Source organism: Stegostoma tigrinum, chromosome 16 (genome assembly GCF_030684315.1).
Source record: "Stegostoma tigrinum isolate sSteTig4 chromosome 16, sSteTig4.hap1, whole genome shotgun sequence".
NCBI classification, from domain to species: Eukaryota; Metazoa; Chordata; class Chondrichthyes; order Orectolobiformes; family Stegostomatidae; genus Stegostoma; species Stegostoma tigrinum.
Window position 1 is genome coordinate 46,638,219 of NC_081369.1, and position 20,071 is coordinate 46,658,289.

Here is a 20,071-nt window from a genome sequence, read left to right on the forward strand (position 1 = left end):
AATGTGTCTTTAGTGTTACTCTCTAGTCCTGGTTTGTTTTAAAATAAGACAATCAAAGCAATGTTATAACTGCATCCTAATCAATAAGTTTCATAGCTCATGTTCTAATACACTCCATTTAATGATTTTGTAGGTTTAGCATGGCATAAACATTACCCTTTGATGCCCTGTCCCCAAGAAATCTCTTGTCATCTTCTAAGTTCAGCATGTTCCCTGCCTAAGTCATCTTAGGTTTGGTCTGACCATCTCGTGCAGTCATTTTCTCCATTCCTGCAACCAACTTGTCTCACTATTCCTAATCATCCCAAAGCAATAGTGAATTATACACAGTATTGAAAATATTTGTGCATAAAATAGTGTTGCACCTGCCGATTTTAATTGTCTAATCTATTCTACACAAAGGGTGTGAATGTTTCCAGATACAATGGTGCTAACAAGATTCATGAATCACCCTTCTCTAAGCAGTGCACGCCAGTTCTATCTGAACAATTTAAAATGTTGACTTAAAAGACTTCAAACACTTGACGCAGCATCTGTAAAGAAAAATCAGTGTTAATGTTTTGGGTCCGATGACCTTCCACAGAACAGCAATGTCTGTTTAATAGCAATCCCAATTAACTTAATAACATTAAAACATGTAATTTATAGAAGTTCATTGTATTCAGCTATAAAAAATAAGTGCTGATAAATTCCTTCATCAAAAGGCCAATGGAGATCAAGGCATAAAATTAGATTTCATATAAAAACATACCTCTATTTCTGGATTAAAACCTTTAAAAGACATTCGGCCAAACAACATTTCTTCACAAGGCACAAAGCTTTTTTCTTCAATAATATGACTCCTGAAACACATTACCAATACAGCTGAATTAGCTATTTAAAAAAAAATTTGAGAGTTTAGACAATTAAACACCAGAATTATTTAATAGACAGAAGTCGAAGGTACAAAAACAAAGTTGCTTGAAAAGCCCAGCAGGTCTGGCAGCATCTGAGAAGGAAAAAACAGAGTTAACGTTTTAGGTCCGATGACCCCCTTCCTCACAACCGATGGTGGCTGCAAAAAATCAGTTCATATGCAGAAAACAGGAAGGTGGGTGGGGTAGGGAGTAAACGATAGGATAAAGCCCAAAGGGAGAGGCAGACAGTTGAACAGACAAAGGAGTTGCTAACAATCAGGCTGGGAGGGTGAGAAAGTATTAATGGAGACTGTTAGTGACTAACAGTCTTTCTTTTTGTGCTTCGTTCACCATCTTGGTGGGGATGGTCTCCCCAAAGGATCTTGGCCCACCAATGCCCCACATCACAGTGCATTTCGAAAGTATCAATTCGGGCCTAATGCATTGCTTCAACTGAAGCCCAACAGGTCCAATTCTGATGCCTATCTTTCCTCCAACATCGCCGTGTTCATAACCAGGAGGGAATCAAAGGCCCAGGAGCTGAACCAGCAATGAAGGGAAAACTGACCTGAAATCTATAGGTAAGAACAATGTCGGGAATTTGCTGGAGGAAAGCAAGACCTGGGTAACAGCAAGCAGCCAGGAAGCGAGGCCAGAGGCCAGGGTGATATAAGACCGGCAGATATAAAAAAACAGGAGAGGAAACAAAAATGCTTACCCAAGCCCAGACAAAGGGGAGAGGGTATTTAGAATGCAGGCAGTGCAGTACAGGCATTGGATGTCAACAAAGCATTGAAACAATGCTAAATCGAAAGATGTAAAACAAAAGAAATCAGCAAATTACATTTAAATTGAAATAACATTAAAGAGGAGAATGTTAAATGAAGACATCATTTTTGTTAAGAGACAATAATTAAACTCAATAAATAATTTCAAATACATAGTAAAGGAAGTTACTATGCTACTTTCGACAACTGAAATTCAGACCTTGGTGTGATGGCATTAACTTTTACACAATAATCTATGGTTTACTACAGACATGTCAGTGGGTAATTGAAATGAGAGTAAGTGGATCAATAACATGAAATATAGCCAATTTCACTAAATAAATTTACACAGTACATTTTACCCAACACAGAAGAAGTGAGCTCAGGCAAAGATAAAACGTTTCTTTTAGAAAAAAGGCTTTTGAATGAAATTAAGCTAAAACACAGTGATCTCAGCAGAGACCTCCAAACAACAAGACGATAGGACAGAAAGGCTGGTCTTTGATTATGAAGCAGAGGAATGGTTAAGTACAACTAGTATTGCTCAGCTGCAAGTGTGGAGCTTGGTAAGTATCAGCAGGAGTGATTTGGACATCAGTGTTGACATTTTCATGATAAAAATTAATTCTCTCAAAGTGCCAATACAGACAAATAACGTTTGATTGAAAGGTCAATAGAAAATTGGATTTTATAAATAGGGGTTTAGAGTACAACAGCAAAGTACCTGTAGTACTGATAAATTTACACAAAACATTGGTTCAACTACAGTCAGTGCATGGTCCATAGCTTTGGGAGGTCTACAATTGAAAGGACATTAAATGTAGAGTCCACTTAGCATAAATTCTTTATGGCTGTTGCAGCGATAAAAAAAAATGAAATGGTATGAATATTTCCACAGGACCATCAGAGCCAATAGGAAATGCAACTGTGATTTTAGAATTATGACATTTGGAAAGAGTGAGGAAAGAAAGCTTTGCATTTATATATTATCCTTTGCATGTTCAGGATGACCCAAAGTACATTAAAGCCAAGGAAATACCTTTTTTGAAGTGCAGCTACTGTTGTTAGGAAGAAAATGTATTTCCAGATGCTATTTTAGGGATAAACATTGGTCAGGACACCAAATACAGCTTCACAACTCTACTTTGAACTAATGTTATGGGAACTTTTATTTGTGCCTCAGAGACCAACCAGATTCTGGCTTAATGTTTCAGAACCACAACAGATTGAAGATTATTCAGCTGATTGAGTCCATGGCGACTCCTAGTATAGCAAACAAATCAATCAGTCTTGTTTGTTTGTTCTTTCTTTGCAGCCCTGCAAGTTTATTTCTCTCCAATGTCCATCCAATTTCGTTCTGAAATCATTAACCATCTCTGCTTTCAGGCTCTTGTACACAATGAATTCTAACTTTTTTGCTGTGCTTAAAATTCCTCCTCACATCGTCCCTGCATCTTTTGTCCAAAACCTTAAAGCTGTGCCCTGTCATCCGTGGGCCATCAGCAAATGGGAATGGATATTTTTGTCTACCTTATCCAATCCTGTGATGATCTGTGCAGCTCTACTAAATCCAATCTCAATCTTCTTTACTGCAAGGAAACCACACCAGATTTTTCAACCTAACCCTGTAACTGAAATCTCTCATTCTTGGAGCTCTACAAGTGAATCTCCTTTCCTGCCAAGGGCCCTCACACCCTGCTTGGATGTATTTTGACAAATCATGCCACACAATGTGTTTTTGATTTTTAAACAAAAATACACTTCGCCACATTTTAAAATTTGTTAATGTCTGCTTACTAATAGCCAGTGCTTTGAGATCAAGATCTGAGTTTGAAATGAGTAAAGGGATGAAGGTGGATCATTGTGCAAAGCTTACAAACTGGGAAGGAAACATCTGCTAGGATGCCCAAAAAATAAGAAACATAAGTTGGAAGCAGATAATTGTGCATTGACTTGGTCTTTGTTCAACTTACGTACTGCTTTTCCATTCGGTTTTAGTGGTACTCATCAGCCATCTCTGTACACTCACCACTTGTGACCTTATGCTCCAGTTTCAAGTCAATTATAGCTCACTCTCCAGATGAGTAGGAGTGCGTACCGTAAATATAACAGGAGATGACATTTGACCTTTGGGATTTTGCTCAAGGAAAAGAATAGATTTATTATTAATTCATTACTATTAAATAATTTTCAAACAGGTTTCTCCCCTCTAACACTTCCATTTACATTCTCATTCTTATTCTTTGGTTTGTGTTCTGACTACATTTAAAGTCATTTAGCTTTATCCAGATAACCTTATCAAACGCAAATGTCAGCGGGTGAACTTGCATTTATGCCTTTAGGCTATTGGAAATAAAGCTCTTTGTGAGGTGCGTACAGAAAAAAAATGTTACATTTATATTACAGAAATGCATGCTGTACGGCAATTTCTACTGCTGGTGATTTTATCACAATGCTGTAATTTTGCCTTTAACCATGAAACACACTGACCCTAGATAGTTAAAGAAGAATAAAGTGTATAGGCAGGTTGAATGATCATTTTCTTATTATTGGATATATTGGATTTTCTTATCTATTTTAAATTTTCTAATATACTCATTTTGAAAGGAGCGTACATCCACGACTTTTAAAAGTTCTTTGAACAATAACTTTTTCATCACACACTACATCTTATGTCATTTAGCTTGATAAATCTGGGTAAACTTCTCAGCCCTCTCCAAAGGTTCATATTGTTACAGCCCTCAGCTCATTCGATTTACTCCATACAACATTAGAAAATGGTTGAGTACATTGGTTAAAGCCATTGCAACATTCTGTTTGTAATGCTGCCACATAGCCCCTGTCTCCACCTAAGCTGTTCAAGTACAGCTGCAGCACCGGCATCTGCCCAATACTGTGGAAAATGCAGAGGTAAATGTTGCCCATAGAAATTAGAACAATTCCTACCCCAATTTACAGCTAAAGAGTGAAAATACAAAAGGTGACAAAACAAGACCACATTCAGTTCTGAGCATGTCACAAGGATATTTTGGCCTTGGAGGGAATACAGTGTAGATTTATCAGGATGATATCCAAATTCCAAGGATTAACTTGAGAAAAGTTTACAAAAGCTAGGAATGAAAACAGTAAATGGTGAAAATACTTAGGCAATATCTGCAGAGAGAGTGACAAAGTTAACATTTTAGGCTAACAATATTTTAACAATTAATTTTTCAAATATCCTGCACCTTCAGTTTATTTCCAATCCCATTCCACCAGGCAATAAACACACAGACTAGGGTTATATCCTTTAGAAGTTAGAAGATTACCAGGTTATTTGATCAACATTTTCAGTTGATTCAGGAGAACAGATAACGTGGAGAGAATGAAGCTATTTCGATTGGTTATGGGCAATGTCTCCTTTCCAAGCGTGCATTCAAACTGCAATGAGAAATGTGTTGCATGTGGAACAAACAGGACATGCACGCTCTCTTAAAGATGTGCAATCTTAACGCAGTCCGACTGTTAAAAAAAGTCATGTGCTTATTCTAAGGGGTATAGACAAAGGTTCGTAGGTTAGGTTGCAAATCAGTCATGTTTGTTAAATAGGGGTCTAAACAGCATCATGGTGGTGACTTAATTTGATTTGATTTATTGTTGTCATATGTACAAAAGTACAGTGAAATGTTTTGTTTTGCGAGCAGGTGGATCATAGCAACCAAAGACATATGGATCACAGACAGAGCGAGGCATACAAGGTTATGACTGCATAGGAGGAGGACAAAAGCAGGATCAACATTACATTGAAAATTAGAGAGTTCCGTTCAGTAGTCTAATAACAGTAGGGAAGAAGCTGTTCTTGAAACTTTGGGGCATGTGTTCAAGCTTCTGTATCTTCTGCCTAACGGAAAAGGTTGGAAGAGAGTATTACTTGGATGGGAGGGGTCTTTGATGATGTTGGCAGCCTTTCAGTGCCAACAAGTATAGATGAATTTCAAGGATGGGAGGTTGGCTTCCATGGTAGTCTGGGCTACGCACACGACTTTCTGCAGTTTCTTTCAATTCTGGGCAGAGCAGTTGCTGTATGAAGCTGTTATTCACCCAGATAATATGCTTTCTATGGTGCATCTGTACAAGTTGGCGAGGGTCCTTTTGGACTTGCTGAATTTTCTAAACTTTGAGGAGAAAAGGCATTGTTGTGCCTTCTTGACCGTTGCATCTCCATAGGAGGTCCAGGAAAATTGTTATTTATTGTCTCTCTTTGGAAATTGACGCTCTCGACCACGTCCACCTCTGTTCTGTTGACGCAGATAGAGGTGTGTCCTCCTCCTTACTGCCTGAAGTGAATGATCAGTTCTTGTTTTGCTGACATTGAGAGAGAGATTGTTATCATTACACCACAGTTCCAAGCACCCTCTCGCCTTCCTGTATTCTGACTCATCTTTGTTTGACATCCAGCTGGCAACAGCGATGTCAGCAACAAACTTGTATGTGGTGATCTGCTCACACAGTTGTGGGTACAGGGGACTGAGTGAGTATCCTTGTGGGCTACCAGTGTTAAGGATTAGCTTGGAGGAGATGCTGTTGTCTATCTTCACTGATTGTGGTCTGTGGGTCAGGCCAACAGAAAAGGGCAGAGCCAAGGCTTAGGTCTTGGAGTTTTGAGATTAGTCTGGTAGGGATTATGTTGTTGAAGTCGGAGCTGTAGTCGATGAGTAGGAGCCTGACGTGGGTGTCTTTGTTATCCACATGTTACAGAGAATAGTGTCGGGCTAGTGAAATGGCGATGGATTGTGGACCTGTTTTGCCAGTTGGCAAACTGCAGGGGATCGAAGCAGGCTTTGATACAGGGATGATGGTAGTCTTCTTGAAGCAGATGGCAACATCAGATTATAGCAAGGAGAGGTTAAAGCTGTAAGCGAATATGTCTGCCAGTTGGTCCTCACATGATCTGAGTGCACAGCCAGGGACTCCGTCTGGGCCAGTCGTTTTCTTCGGGTTTACTTTCAAGAAGACTGATCTGACATCTGCAGTGGTGACAGAGGGCACAGGTGCGTATAGGGCTGTCAGGGCAGGTCACACTATACCACTGGCATTCTGCTCGAACCAAGCATAAAAAGCACTGAGCACATCAGGGAGGGATGTGCTTTTGTTCCTGATCAACTTATGCCCTTTTAGCTTCGTTCCAATCATCAATACAACAATGATATGAGTTTTGTCAAGCACATTCATACCTTACAAAAGGCTGTATACCAGTGCATTCTCAAGTACAAATGCTGGCCTTATCGACAATGCTCACATTGCACGAACAAAATAACAAAGACTAGATTACCAATGGGTTTAATCATAATCACTCAGTTCCAGACTTCATTACAATTTAAACATACATACAGGACCTGAATTCTAGACAAGCCACTTGACCTACTGTGACATCACAGAATTAATGGGATCAAAGAGAAAATGTCCAACAGTTAGGAGTCATCTCTGGCAAGTAAGAAAACTCTTGTGAATTAATTCCTGGAGTTGTGCAATTTTGGATTCAGCTTGCCAACTTGCCTTGGATCTCACGGGCTCTTAAGGTTTGGACAGACCTTCCATGCGGGACCTTGTCAGAGGCCTTACTGAAGTCCACGTACACCGCATCACTCACACTACTTTCATCTATATATTTAGTCACCCTTTCAAACAAAAACAATTTTAAATTAGACAGGATCTCCCTCTGACAATTCTGTGCTGACTATCCCTGCTCAATCCCTGCCTTTCCAAGTGTCAGTTAATTCTGTCCCTCAGAATTTTTTTCCAATACTCTCTCTAGCACTGACGTCAGACTAACTGACTTGTAATTACCTGGCCTATCGCTGCTGCCTTCTTGAACAAAGGAACCACATTAGCTAACCCCAGGTCACCTGCCTCCATGGATCAAAAATCTGAAGATGTAAATCTGACTGGAATGTGTTGTTGAATTGTTTTTTTTGCACAAGGTAGTCTGAAAGGGGAGGGTTAGCAGCCAAGAGGTTCTCATAATCACTGGTACTCATATGAATGCAAGAAGAGAGAGGAGACCCTGAAAAAAGAATTCGAAGTTAGGTGGAAAGTTGAAAAGCAGAACCTCTGGAGTTGTAATCTTAAGATTATCCCCCGTGCCACATGCTCGACAGGACCAAAACAGGAAGACAATACAGTTGAATGCGTGGTTAAACAGCCGGAAAACAAAGGACAGCTTCAGATATCTGGATCATCGGGATTTCTTCCAGGGCAGGAGGGAGCTGTACAAGAAGGGCAGATTGCACCTAAACTGGAGGCGCACCAATATCCTTGCAGGGAGGTTTGTTTGTACCACTCAGGAGGGCTTAAACTAGTGTGGCAAGAGGAGAGGAACTAGAGTAGTAGGTCAGCATATGCAACCTTTGAGAAGATACAGATTAATCAGGTCTAATAGGAGGAATATGCAGGGCCAGGTTAATGAACACAGTGGGACTGGCAGTCTGAATTATGTTTATTTCAGTGAAAGGAGTCGAACAGGTAAGGCAAATCAGCATAGAGCTTGGATTAGTACATGGAATTACAGTGTTGCAGCCATTACTGAAATTTGGATGACAGCAGGGCAAGACTGGCAAGCTCCATGTTCCAGGGTTTAAATGTTCGAGACACCACGGAGAGGGATATAAAAGGGGCGGGAGAGTTGCATTAACAATTAAGAAGAAGAGTTGTTGCATTACTATGAAAGGACATCTTAGAAGGCTCATCCTGCAAGGCCATTTGTGCAGAACTCTGGAATAGGGAAGTTGCAAATCACTATGATGGGGTTATATGTTTCCCAACAGCTAGCAGGAGGCAGAGGAACAGATATGAAAGCAGATCATGGAAGGATGTGAAAAAAACAGGATTGCTGTAGAGGGTGATTTTAACATTTTACATTTTAACACTGACTGGAACTTCTTTAGTTCCAGGAGCTTTTTGGAGGAGAATTTGTTATGTACATGTAAGAGGGTTTCTTGAAACAATATTTAGATAGTCCAACGAGGGAACAGGCCATACCAGACCTCAAATTAGGGAAAATGCCTGGCTAGGTGATTGAAGTTTCAGTGGGGAAACATTTTGGGAACAGTGGTCATAATTCCACAAGCCTTCAGACAGTTATGAGTAAGGATAAGATTGATCCTCAGGTGAAAGTGCTAAATTAGGGGAAGGTCAGTTACAATAGCATTGGGTAGGAACTGGAAAAATAAAGATTGGGAATGGCTAGTTGAGGGCAAATCTGCATCATGTGGGAGACTTTTACAGGCCAGCTGATCAGAGTTCAGGACCAGCCTGTTCCTGTGAGGATGAAAGTTAACAATGGCAAGTTCCAGAAACCCTGGATGATGAGAGAGATTGAAAGATTGCTCAAAAATACAAAAGGAGCATATGTAAGGTTTAGGAAACTGAAACTAGACAAAGCACTTGAGGAAGTAGGAAGGCAAAAGGGAACCAGGAAATGTCCCTGGCAAGTAGCATTAAGGAGAATCCAACAGCATTATATGAGGAACAAGAGGATAGATCCCAAAGACAAAGGAACAAATTTGCACATGGAGTTAGAAGATTGCTTTGTATCAGTATTCACTAAAGAGAGTAACATGGATGATGGTCAGGTTAGGAAGAGGTCCACTGATATTCTAGGACATGTCGATATTAAGGTGGTGGTGATGGTGTTGGGTGTCTCAAAAAACACAAAGGCAGATAAGTCCCCAGGGCCTGATGGGATCTATTCCAAGATACTGAGGGAGGCAAGAGAAGAGATTGCTGGAGCCTTGACAGAGATCTCTGTGTCATCTTGGAAGACTGGAGAAGACCCAATGTTGTTAATTTGTTTAAGAAGGGCAACAGGGATAATCCAAGAAATTACATGCCAGTAAACCTAACATCAATGGTTGGGAAATTACAGGAGAAGATTCTTAGGGATAGATTTACTTGTATTTGGAAAAGAATGGTCTTATAATGGATCGTCAGTATGGTTTTATGCAGGGGAGATCTTGTCTCATATTTTAATTTTTCAAAGTGTTAAAGATGACGGATGAGGATAGGGCAGTGGATGCTGTCTACATGGAACTTTACTAAAGCACTTGACAAAGTTCCTCATGGGAGGGTAATCCAGAAGACTGTCATATGGGATCATTGGTGAGTTGGTAAATAGGACATAAAATTGGTTTGGTCATAGAAAACAGAGGGTATTTATGGAGGGGTGTTTCTCTGACAGGAGGTCTGTGGCCAGTGGTATTAGATGAAGGGTCTAGGCCCAAAATGTCAGCTTTTGTGCTCCTAAGCTGCTGCTTGGCCTGCTGCATTCATCCAGCTCCACACTTTGTCATCATGGAACCTCTGTTGTTTTTAATTTATATAGACAATTTGGATGAAAATGTAGCTGGTCTCATTAAGTTTCTAGATGACACAAAAACTGGTGGAGACGTGAATTGTGAAGAAGTTTGTCGAGTATACAGCAAAATATTGATAAGCGGGAAAGATTGGTAGAGAAATGGCCGATGGATTTTAATCCCGACAAGTGTGAAACAATGCATTTTAGAAGGTCAAATATAAGAGGAAATGTACAATAAATGGCAGTACACTTTGCAACAACTATGTAGAGGGATCTTGGGGTGCAAGTCCATAGCTCACTGAGACCCACAACACAAGTGGATAAGGTGGCAAAGAAAACCTACATCATGCTTACCATCATCAGTCAGGGCTTTCAGTATAAAAGTTGACAAGTCATGTTGCAGCTGCAAAACTTTAGTTCAGCCACATTTGGAGGATTGTATACAGTTCTGTAGCCACACGATAGGAATGATGCAGAAACTTTGGAGTGGGTACAAAAGACGTTTACCAGGATGTTGCCTGGATTGGAATGCATTAAAAATAAGGAAAGGTTGTAAAATCTTGGATTGTTTTCACTACAGCGTCAGAGAGGGAGAGGCAACCTGATTGAAGTACATAAAATTCTGAGAGATAGATAGGGTGGACAGTCAGTGTCTTTTTCCCCAAGGTCGAAATATCAAATACTAGTGGGCAAAGGGTGAAAGTGAATGGGGTAAAGTTTAAGGGAGATGTGGAAGATAGGTAATTTACAAAGAGGGCGGTAGGTGCCTGGAAAACTGTGCCAGGGTAAAAACTAATACAACAGTAAAGCTGACGAGGCGTTTAGGCAGACATATGAGTAGGCAGGGACAGACAGATATGGACCACATGCAGGCCAACGGAATTGGTTTAAAATGGCATCACGGTCGACACTGATATGGGTGGGCTGAAGTGCCTGTTCCTGTGTTGGACTCTTCTATGTTCTATGTTCATTATGGCCAAAAGAACAATGTATTGATGAGTGACAGAAAAATGGATGTAACCATCTCCTTCCACTTGTGCCCACTTTGATGGCCTCTGCTTATTTTGCCAGACATAGTCATGGGTCTGAGCAACTAATTTGTACCAAAGGCTTGAAGTCGGAATGAAGTACTGCAGTTTCTTCCACACCAGTTCATGTAGATCTTTGAAAATTCTAACTATAGAAAGCATGAAAAAAAGCGCAGAATTGTAGCAACAGCAACAGAATAAATGAACCAGAAAGCTGATGCTCCCCTTAAGTGGTACTACTGGGCAGCAGTCTTTCATGCTGCTTTGTGCAGTGTTTAGAAATTGTTTGAGTGAGTGTTCATCTAAAATAGCAATGTTGGCCTTGAATCAGCATTATTTAATCATTACTAAGTCCAGAGCTCTTCTACCAGAAACAGGCATGACTGACATGAACATCACACGCCTTCGAGCCAGTTCACCACGTCTTTGGATGATGTTGTCAATTAAGTTCAAGAACAGACCATTGGAGAGCTAAAATAGAGATTACAAGAGATTTTCTGTAATTAGTTAGGAAAGAGTGGGGCCCGTTCAAGCAGAGCCACTTGGTTGGACAATGGAGGTAGGTGTGATTGACCACATCACAGGCTGCAGAGAAGAAAGGTGAGGAAAGTCAGCTCTCCAGCATTAGAGGATATAATTTCTCACTTTGATGAGGTCTATTTTACTAAGTAAGATCAGAAATGTGTTAAAGAGAAGTTCAAAAATGGATCCGTAGAGATAACTTGCTTTAAGATGATGAGCTCATTATATAGAAGCAGCACTATGAGAACAAGATCAAAGATGGTTCTCAACTAAGTACATTGAATAGTGTAGGTTAGATGGGCTTCAGATCGGTATGACAGGTTGGCACAACATCGAGGGCCAAAGGGCCTGTACCGTGCTGTAATGTTCTACAATTCTAAGTGGACAATACCTGAGAAAAGGCAATCATTTATAATATTAACCACCATGAGGATCAGAAAGGGAAATTATGTGGTCTATTTAGTAAGGTAAGCTCAGAAATGAAGGCAGAGATAGAAAGCAAATTGGCAACAGATGCTGATAAGAAAACAAGTTTCTGACTTCAGTAATAAAACATCTACCTGTCTGTTTCTGCCTGAAAGTACATGAGAAAAAAAGAATTTTATTTTATCAGAAACTTGACCAATGGTGTTTCTTAACTGGTCTGTTAACATTACACTTCCATCTATGATCCGTGACAACTGTAGTTCTTTGGGAATGTTCCTGTACATGCTTAAAAAAACTCTCATTGTATCAATAATTAGATCAACAACATGCAGAAAGATACAAACTGCTGTTAGTATTTCTATCGCAGCATTTTTCTGCAGCATTTTCAACTGTTACAGTTGAATTCCTACAGACTGTCATCTCTTGGATCACACAAAATTGCCTCTATAAATCTGTCACTGGGCTAAGGGTGTAAGGTTTATCAACGTATATGCCAAGTGCTGGATAACAGATGATAGCTTCCTGGTATCTGAAACACTAGTATAACTTCTAAGTGGTTTTACATTTTGATTTTTTTAATCTCACATTCACTTTCAAGCTCACTTTTGTTTTAGTTTCGGAGACGCCAATCAAACTATCACAACTAATGGCCAAGGAGAGTTTGAGAGAATTGTTTGGTGATGACAGCAAGGTATCACAACACATGAAGGAATTCGATAAAATCTGGAGGAACATAATTTATGTTAATATATATAAACTCCCCTACAAGGACAACCAATCACTTCTATGATTATTGAAAAGTCACTCCCAGAGCTCTGAACGTTCCTCTTTGGGATCCAAACTTCAGAAAGCAGTTCTTCCACCCTTATTTAAATGTATTGATCATGCTTAAAACTAAATGACATTTTAAGAACCATTTGCCATCAAAATTATTTGCACAATATTCTCAGTGTTGTAATTGTAAACTTAATTAGACTGGGTCTTTGTACAGCATGAATGTTTGAAGTGACAAACAATTTATAAACTATCAGAATTTTAGTCACTATAGCTCCATACAGCATCATTTTCATGTTGATCCTAATAAAATTGCATTCAAAACCATCACTGAAAATGTGATAATGTTCTATTAACTATTTTACAATGTATCAATGTATTAAGTCAACTATTTCATGTGTAAAATATTCATCACAAATAAAGAACAAAAATACAGTTTTTAAGTCTCTCAACTTCTCAGCACTCATTCAAAGCACACCATTTGAATTTGCTCAAATTAACTGTTCACTTGACAAAAGTGGTTTGAAATAATCTTGAAATGCATGTGTGTAAATATTTAGTAAAGTTAGATAATGATCCAAAGGAAAGTTGTAAACATTCTTAAAGGAGAGCATACAAGCAAGTGGAGAATACACCACTGAACAGGCAATCGTATTGACAGGAAATGTACCTGAAGACCACATCTGAAGTATTGTGTGCAGTTTCAGTCTCTTTTACTGAGGATATTCTGGCGACTGAGGGAGTGTAAAGAAAGTTTAACATATTGACTCCTGGGATGGTGGGACTGATGTGGGGGTGGCACGGTGGCTCAGTGGTGAGCACCACTACCTCATAGCACCAGGATTCAAATCCACTCTCGGGCAACTGTCTGTGTCAAGTTTGCACATTCTCCCTACATCTGCGTCAAGTTTGGACATTCTCCCCTTGTCTGTGTGGATTTCCTTTAGGTGTTCTGGTTTGCTCCCAGAGTCCAAAGGTGTGCAGGTCAGGTGGACTGACCATGCTAAATTGCCCATATTGTCCAGGGATATGGACTAGTCATCAGAAATGCAGGGTTACAGGGATAGAATGGAGGGTGGGTCTGGTGGGGGGGATTTTCGTTGGAGGCTCGGTGTGGACTCAATGCCTGAATGGCCTGCTTCCACACTGTAGGGATTCTATAATTCCATGATGACGTACAAGAGAAGACTGGATTGGTTACAACAACATTCACTGGAGTTTAGAAGAACTAAGGGGGACCTCATAGAAGCTTCAAAAACTCTCAACAGGAATAAACAGGGCAGACGCAGAAAGGATGTTCTCGATGTCCAGGAAGTCCTGAATCAGGGGTCACAGACTAAGGATAAAGGGGAGGCTTTTAGGACAGAGATGAGGAGAAACACAGAGAGTGGTGATCCTGGGAAAATCTCTGCCACATAAAGCAGAAAGGCAAAACACTGAAATCTTTCAGAAAGGAGCTAGATATTTCCTAAGGCCAAAGGGACTAAAAGATAAGGGGCAAAAATGGAGACAAGGTACTGAACAGCTATGTTAATATTGAACAGCATATCAAGCTCAAAGAATCAAACGATCTGCTCCTGCATCAAAATTCTATGTACTTAAGTCTCAGAATCAAATCTAACTCAGCAAGCTTGGTTGATCTTACATCCTAGTTGAGAACATAATTATTTTTGAATTCTAGAAACTAGAATTTTTCGGATAGGAATGATGAAACTTTATTCAAGTGGAGTCATTAATAAATCTTTGTAAAGAGTAGTTTACTTACTCCTTTTCTTTCAATTCTGGTAAATCCAAATACCAGTGCTCGTCACTAATTATCTTCTTTTCTTCTTCTTCCAATTGTTTCTTAGTTTCTGTATCCAAACTCCTCTGCATAAACTAGTAGATCAAAAAGCAACCATCAATTCCACTGAAAAATTAACAGTAAAAGTTTTAACTTAGGGATTTAAAGTACATCCAAGATTAAAAGTATATTGGAGTTATTGTTTTCCAATAAATTTGTCTGAAAGTAAAGATTCTTTGTATAACATTTTTAATTCCTTACTTATCAACTGAAACAGAAAATACTGCTAAAGTCTGAGTATGATATAAATAGAACAGCTGACAAAATTATTCATATCAACCTCTTATTTCCTTTGCATCCAAACTAAAAATGAATAACATCTTATCAGTTGTATAGAATAAAACCATTTCTGAACAATAATCACACATACTGATAACAAATTCAAATAATTTAAACTACAGTAATAGCACACTGATGATGGGAACTGCAGATGCTGGAGAATCCAAGATAACGAAGTGTGAAGCTGGATGAACACAGCAGGCTAAGCAGCATCTTAGGAGCACAAAAGCTGACGTTTCGAGCCTAGACCCTTCATCAGAGAGGGTCGAGGCCCAAAACGTCAGCTTTTGTGCTCCTAAGATGCTGCTTGGCCTGCTGTGTTCATTCAGCTTCACACTTTGTTATCTCAGTAATAGCACATTGCACTGCTTTTATCCTCAACTGCCATAACGTATGCAAAATATCTCAATGAAGACTCAAGAGAGAGGGTGTGTATCCATCGTCTAAGTAAATGTTTAATTTCTCAACCAAAATCATTAAAAACAGCTCAACCTAACTGGACTTCATCTCATTGTCATTTATGGAAAAATACTGCTGCCTTTGTCTACAAGGCAACAGTGACCGTTTCAAAAATAATAAATTCACCAAGTGTTTTAGATGTTCATGTTTTCCTTCGTGTTTTTAAACGGTCACGCTGCAACATGAATTATAAAATTGACTGGTTAAATCAATAGAAAAAAAAATTCAAATCTTGAAAAACAAATTACCGAACAAATCTACCGAGAAACAAATTATGTTTGTATTTAAAGAAAGGCAAATTGAAATCATCTCATGTGTTATGAAGACATGTTGGTCAAGTAAGATTTTGCATTCGCTGTCATTTGTGAACCCTGCAATGTTTATTGAGTAATGCCCAACTGATATAGTGCAAATTACTGGGCATCAAGGCCACAAATAAAAAATTGCATTTGTAGAGCACTTAAGACTTCATAAAGTGCTTCATGAGGACATTGTAAAACAAAATATATCACACAGCTATGAAAGAAAATATCAGGGCAGATGACCAATTAGAGACACAGGTTTTAAGGAGAGTCTTACACAAGAGGATTGAGGTAGAAAAGTTAAAGGAATTCCAGAGCTTAGGCCTCAGCAGCAGAAAATACTGCTCCCAACGGTTAAGCAATTAAAATTTGAAATGTACAAGAAACCAGAATTAGAGGAGTGTACAGATTTGAGATTGTCGTATGGCAGTGCGATGATACTTGGCTTTAAGAGGTGTATCTTGTCCTTCATTTTAACGAAGAACGATTAATACAGGAATGCCAAGTAGTCTGCTCAAAGCCAATAACGTAAACAACTTGCAAGGCCTTGAGGTTTTTCCGCCAAATTGGAACAATAGCGACAGCCTGAATGGGTGGAGATCAAAATCCCGCAGAACCAGGACTTTTCATTTTAACTTTCTGCAGTTGCCAGGGTATTGAAGCTGGATGTGGAAGCTCTTATTCCTCTCACTGTTACAGCTTCAAGCTGGAGTTCTCTTCCTGCTGCTAGAATTGCATGGGAGACAATCTATTTCACTGAATTTGCCTTTGTCAAGAGTGTATTTACAGGATGTTACTCTATTGGAACAGTTAAATGGTGCATAAGACCGTAAGACATTGGAGCAGAAATTAGGACATTCAGCGCATCGAGTCTGCTCTGCCATTCAATCATGGCTAATAAGTTCCTCAACCCTATTCTCTCGCTTTCTCCCCGTAACCTTTAATCCCCTTGATAATCAAGAACCTATCTATCTCAGTCTTAAATGTATTCAATAACCTGGCCTCCACAGCCTTCTGTGGCAGTCAATTCCATAGATTCACCACTCTCTGGCTGGAGAAGTTTCTCCTTAAAGTTAACATATTATTTTGTTTAGTATTTTAATAGCTACAGTTAAACCAATTCTTTTATTTTATTTTGTCTGTATTTTAAATTGTACTGTAAACATGAAGTGTGTTTTGCTTAAAGTTTTTGACCAAAAAAATTGCATCTGGAATGCAACTCCTCATATGTACCTTTAGAATAAGTAATAGGTAGGGTCTAGGTTATTTTTTGAATGTATTTTGAGAGGAATGATCTGGTCCATGGGCTTAACAAGAGCCAGCATGGGCACGTGAGGAGGGATGGTGGGTAAACAGAAATTGGTAAGTGTTAGAACACAATTGCAGTTTTGGATTATCTCAACTATATGTAGAACGTGGAAGGTCAGTAAAGAGTGCATTGGAAGAGCGAAGTCTAAAGATAACAGAGGCATGGATTATACAGATGAAATTAGTATATTCTTAATGAAATTAGTATATTCTTAAAACTGTCACTAGGAAGGAAATGAGAAAGCAATCTGGTTTTTTACAAAGTATAGTGAAAATTTGCAGTCTACCCCTAAGATCGATCAATTGAAATTTTCAAGATAAGCGCAATAAATGTTTCGTTAGGTACAATTTCCAAGGGATTTAGACCAAATGTGACTAATCCAAGGTAATTGAAGCATGAATGAGAATTTCTGCAGCAAAAGAGTTGAGTCGGAATACAACTGATTATCTATAGGAGTTAACAGAGGTAAGACTGAAGTGGAAAAAGAAGCAATTGTTTGTGATTCTCTTGCTATGTTTGGATAAATAAAAATGAAACCAGACAAGTACATTTTCCTCACATATATTAGTTGAGTACTGCTGGAAAAGATTGCTGTGATCAACCATGTGAAATGGTACAAACGCATCAAAAATAAAAAAAAAGGTGGGGGGGGGCAGCATGTCTTTATCACAATCAAATAGTACTATTTGTGACCTTATTAACAGCCATTTAAGTATACTGGCAGAAACAGAAACCAGGCTAGAGGGATTAAAACTGAATTTTGGGAAAGGACAGCACAAATCTGGGGTTGAACAACACATGCAAAGAATTTGGAGAGGGGTGATGGAGTTGGAGATGGGGTAATAGTTTGCAAGATTAGTAGAGTCAAGAAGAGAGTTTTAACAATACGGGATTGTAATGATCAAAGCAAACATTCTCAGGGTAAGTGGTGAACTATGAATTTGTATTGTTTGTTTAGCTATTTCTCATTTTCACTAGTTTCAATTTACAAAAGAAAACACAACCGAAGCTTTAGTTTTAGACAAGATAATTGCAAAGCTACTGTTGTAGCTTTTCAAGTGAAAGTGACAACATTATTAGATGAAAAGGTACATGCAGATTAAGATAAAGATTAAAAGGAGGCAAGTATAAAAGATATGTATAAAGATGGCTGCAGGCCTGTTACTTGCTTTAAGATTCCCTTTCCAAAGGAAAGGGGTTGAAATCTCAAAGTCATATTTGGAAACTTCAATGGTTTCTCTAGTTATAAATTGCTTTAATAGGGGGATTCAATAGGTAGAGCAGTTGAATAAAAGGTCAAAACCTAAACGATTGCTATCCCAGAAGTAGTGAATCATGCTTCCATCTGAGATCCGGCATCTCAGCTCCAGGTCATCTCTACCTGACTTCATCAGTCGTATCCTAGGCCCAATGATCTTCAATTGTTTCATCAATGAGGATGTTCACCAATGATTGGAGAATATTCAGCACTCTTTGTAAGTCCTCAGAATCTGACGTGCAATGCAACAAAATCTTAACAATATCCGGGCTTGAACAGGCAAGTGACAACTTACATTCACACTGCGTAAATGCCAGGCTACGAACATCTCCACTAAGGGACAAACTAACCAACAACTGTTGACATTCAATGTTCAGTGTTAACATCACTAAATTCTCCACCATCAACATCCTGGGCGCCACCAATGACCAGAAACTCAAATGGGGTCATCACACAGACAAAAAGACTACAAGAACTGATCAGAGGCTAGGAATACTGCAACAAGTAACTAACCCTCTGACTCTCCAAAGCCCTTCTGCTATCTACAAGGCACAGGTTACTTGCTTGGATGAGTGTAACTCCAACAACACTTCAAAAAACGTGACATCACCCAGGACAAAGCAACCCTCTTCATTGGCATCACATACACAAGCATCCACTCCTTCCAACACCAACATTCAAAGCAGCATATTCAGGATCAGCACTAGAAAGGATAGGTTAGACAGGCAAGAGACTGGCAAGATCAGTCCACCAGCCTACAGGCTGCGTGCAAAGGGTGGTGAAAGTGTAGGCTGAGCTAGCTAAGATTGCAATACAAACTAGCAATTAACCTAAAATTAGCCTAAAATACACATGTAATGGAGACCTGCAGACCTGCTTTCAGGGCAGAAAGATATGAGGTTACTATAAAATACTTGAAGAGCCAAAGATACGCTATCCCAGACAAAAATAACGCTGGGCAACATAGCTAAAGTTGACAAACCAGAAGAAATAGTTCAGCCGTATTCTCAGGATGAAACACGAGCCCCACAAATCCTCCATCACAGTAGCAGAGCAGCTATTGCTGAAGCTGGTTAAAGTTAATTTGAAATATAATCAGAAATATAAAAGCTGAGTTTTGCAATGGAATTCTGCAGTTTGTGCAGAAGTGTATTTTTGATGATGTCCAGAAGTTCAGGAATGTGAAGATTCAGAGCTTGTTGACGGAAGTATTATGCAGAAACGGTAGAGCAATGGGCAGTGGCAATACAAACTGGCAACTAACCTGAAATTAGACTACAGTACACCTGTAATGGAGCCAATGGAACTTACACGGTAAAGATAGGGAGATTTGGAAAGAAAGACCCAAAGATAGCAGCAGTTGGCCAAGGACAGCAAGTGTACATTGAGGAGCTCCTTAAACAGCCAACTGCACAAGAGCTACTGTGGGGGAAATAAAGTTCATCAAAAGTAAGAGAGGCCATCCATAGGAGTAAAGGAAATTTTCCTTTGGGGAAATTGGGGAGGGGAGAAGGGAAGACATAGAAACTTTTTACCATTGAAAGGCAAAGAAAAAGAAACTTATGATCTGCATTTGTATATCAACCTGGCAAAGAACCAGACTTTATTTCAACTTGCAAAGGTTTGCAGTCATTGGTACAAAATAATTATCTAAGAACAGACAAGCGTAAAATACTGCAAATGCTGGAAAGCTGAAACAACAAATAAAAATCCAGGAGATAATTAACAGGACATGCAGCAAGTATGTAGAGAAACATATTATTTCATGTCTCTGACTTTGATACAGTGTCACAGACCTAAAACATTAACATCTGTTTCTCTCTACAGATGCTGCCTGGTCTGCTGAATATTATTCGCATTTTCTATAAGAATTTAG

General features: G+C 39.2%; 1 protein-coding gene across 1 annotated transcript in view; it reads right to left on the minus strand.

The window, feature by feature from the left end:
- mphosph6 (M-phase phosphoprotein 6) overlaps positions 1-20,071 on the minus strand; it is a 39,401-nt gene that overhangs the window by 11,474 nt on the left and 7,856 nt on the right. The window contains exons 2-3 of the mRNA XM_048546764.2: positions 14,511-14,623; positions 752-842 (exon numbers count right to left, since the gene is read on the minus strand). Coding sequence (XP_048402721.1) covers positions 752-842; positions 14,511-14,623 — 204 coding nt within the window. The remainder of the gene's footprint in view (positions 1-751; positions 843-14,510; positions 14,624-20,071) is intronic.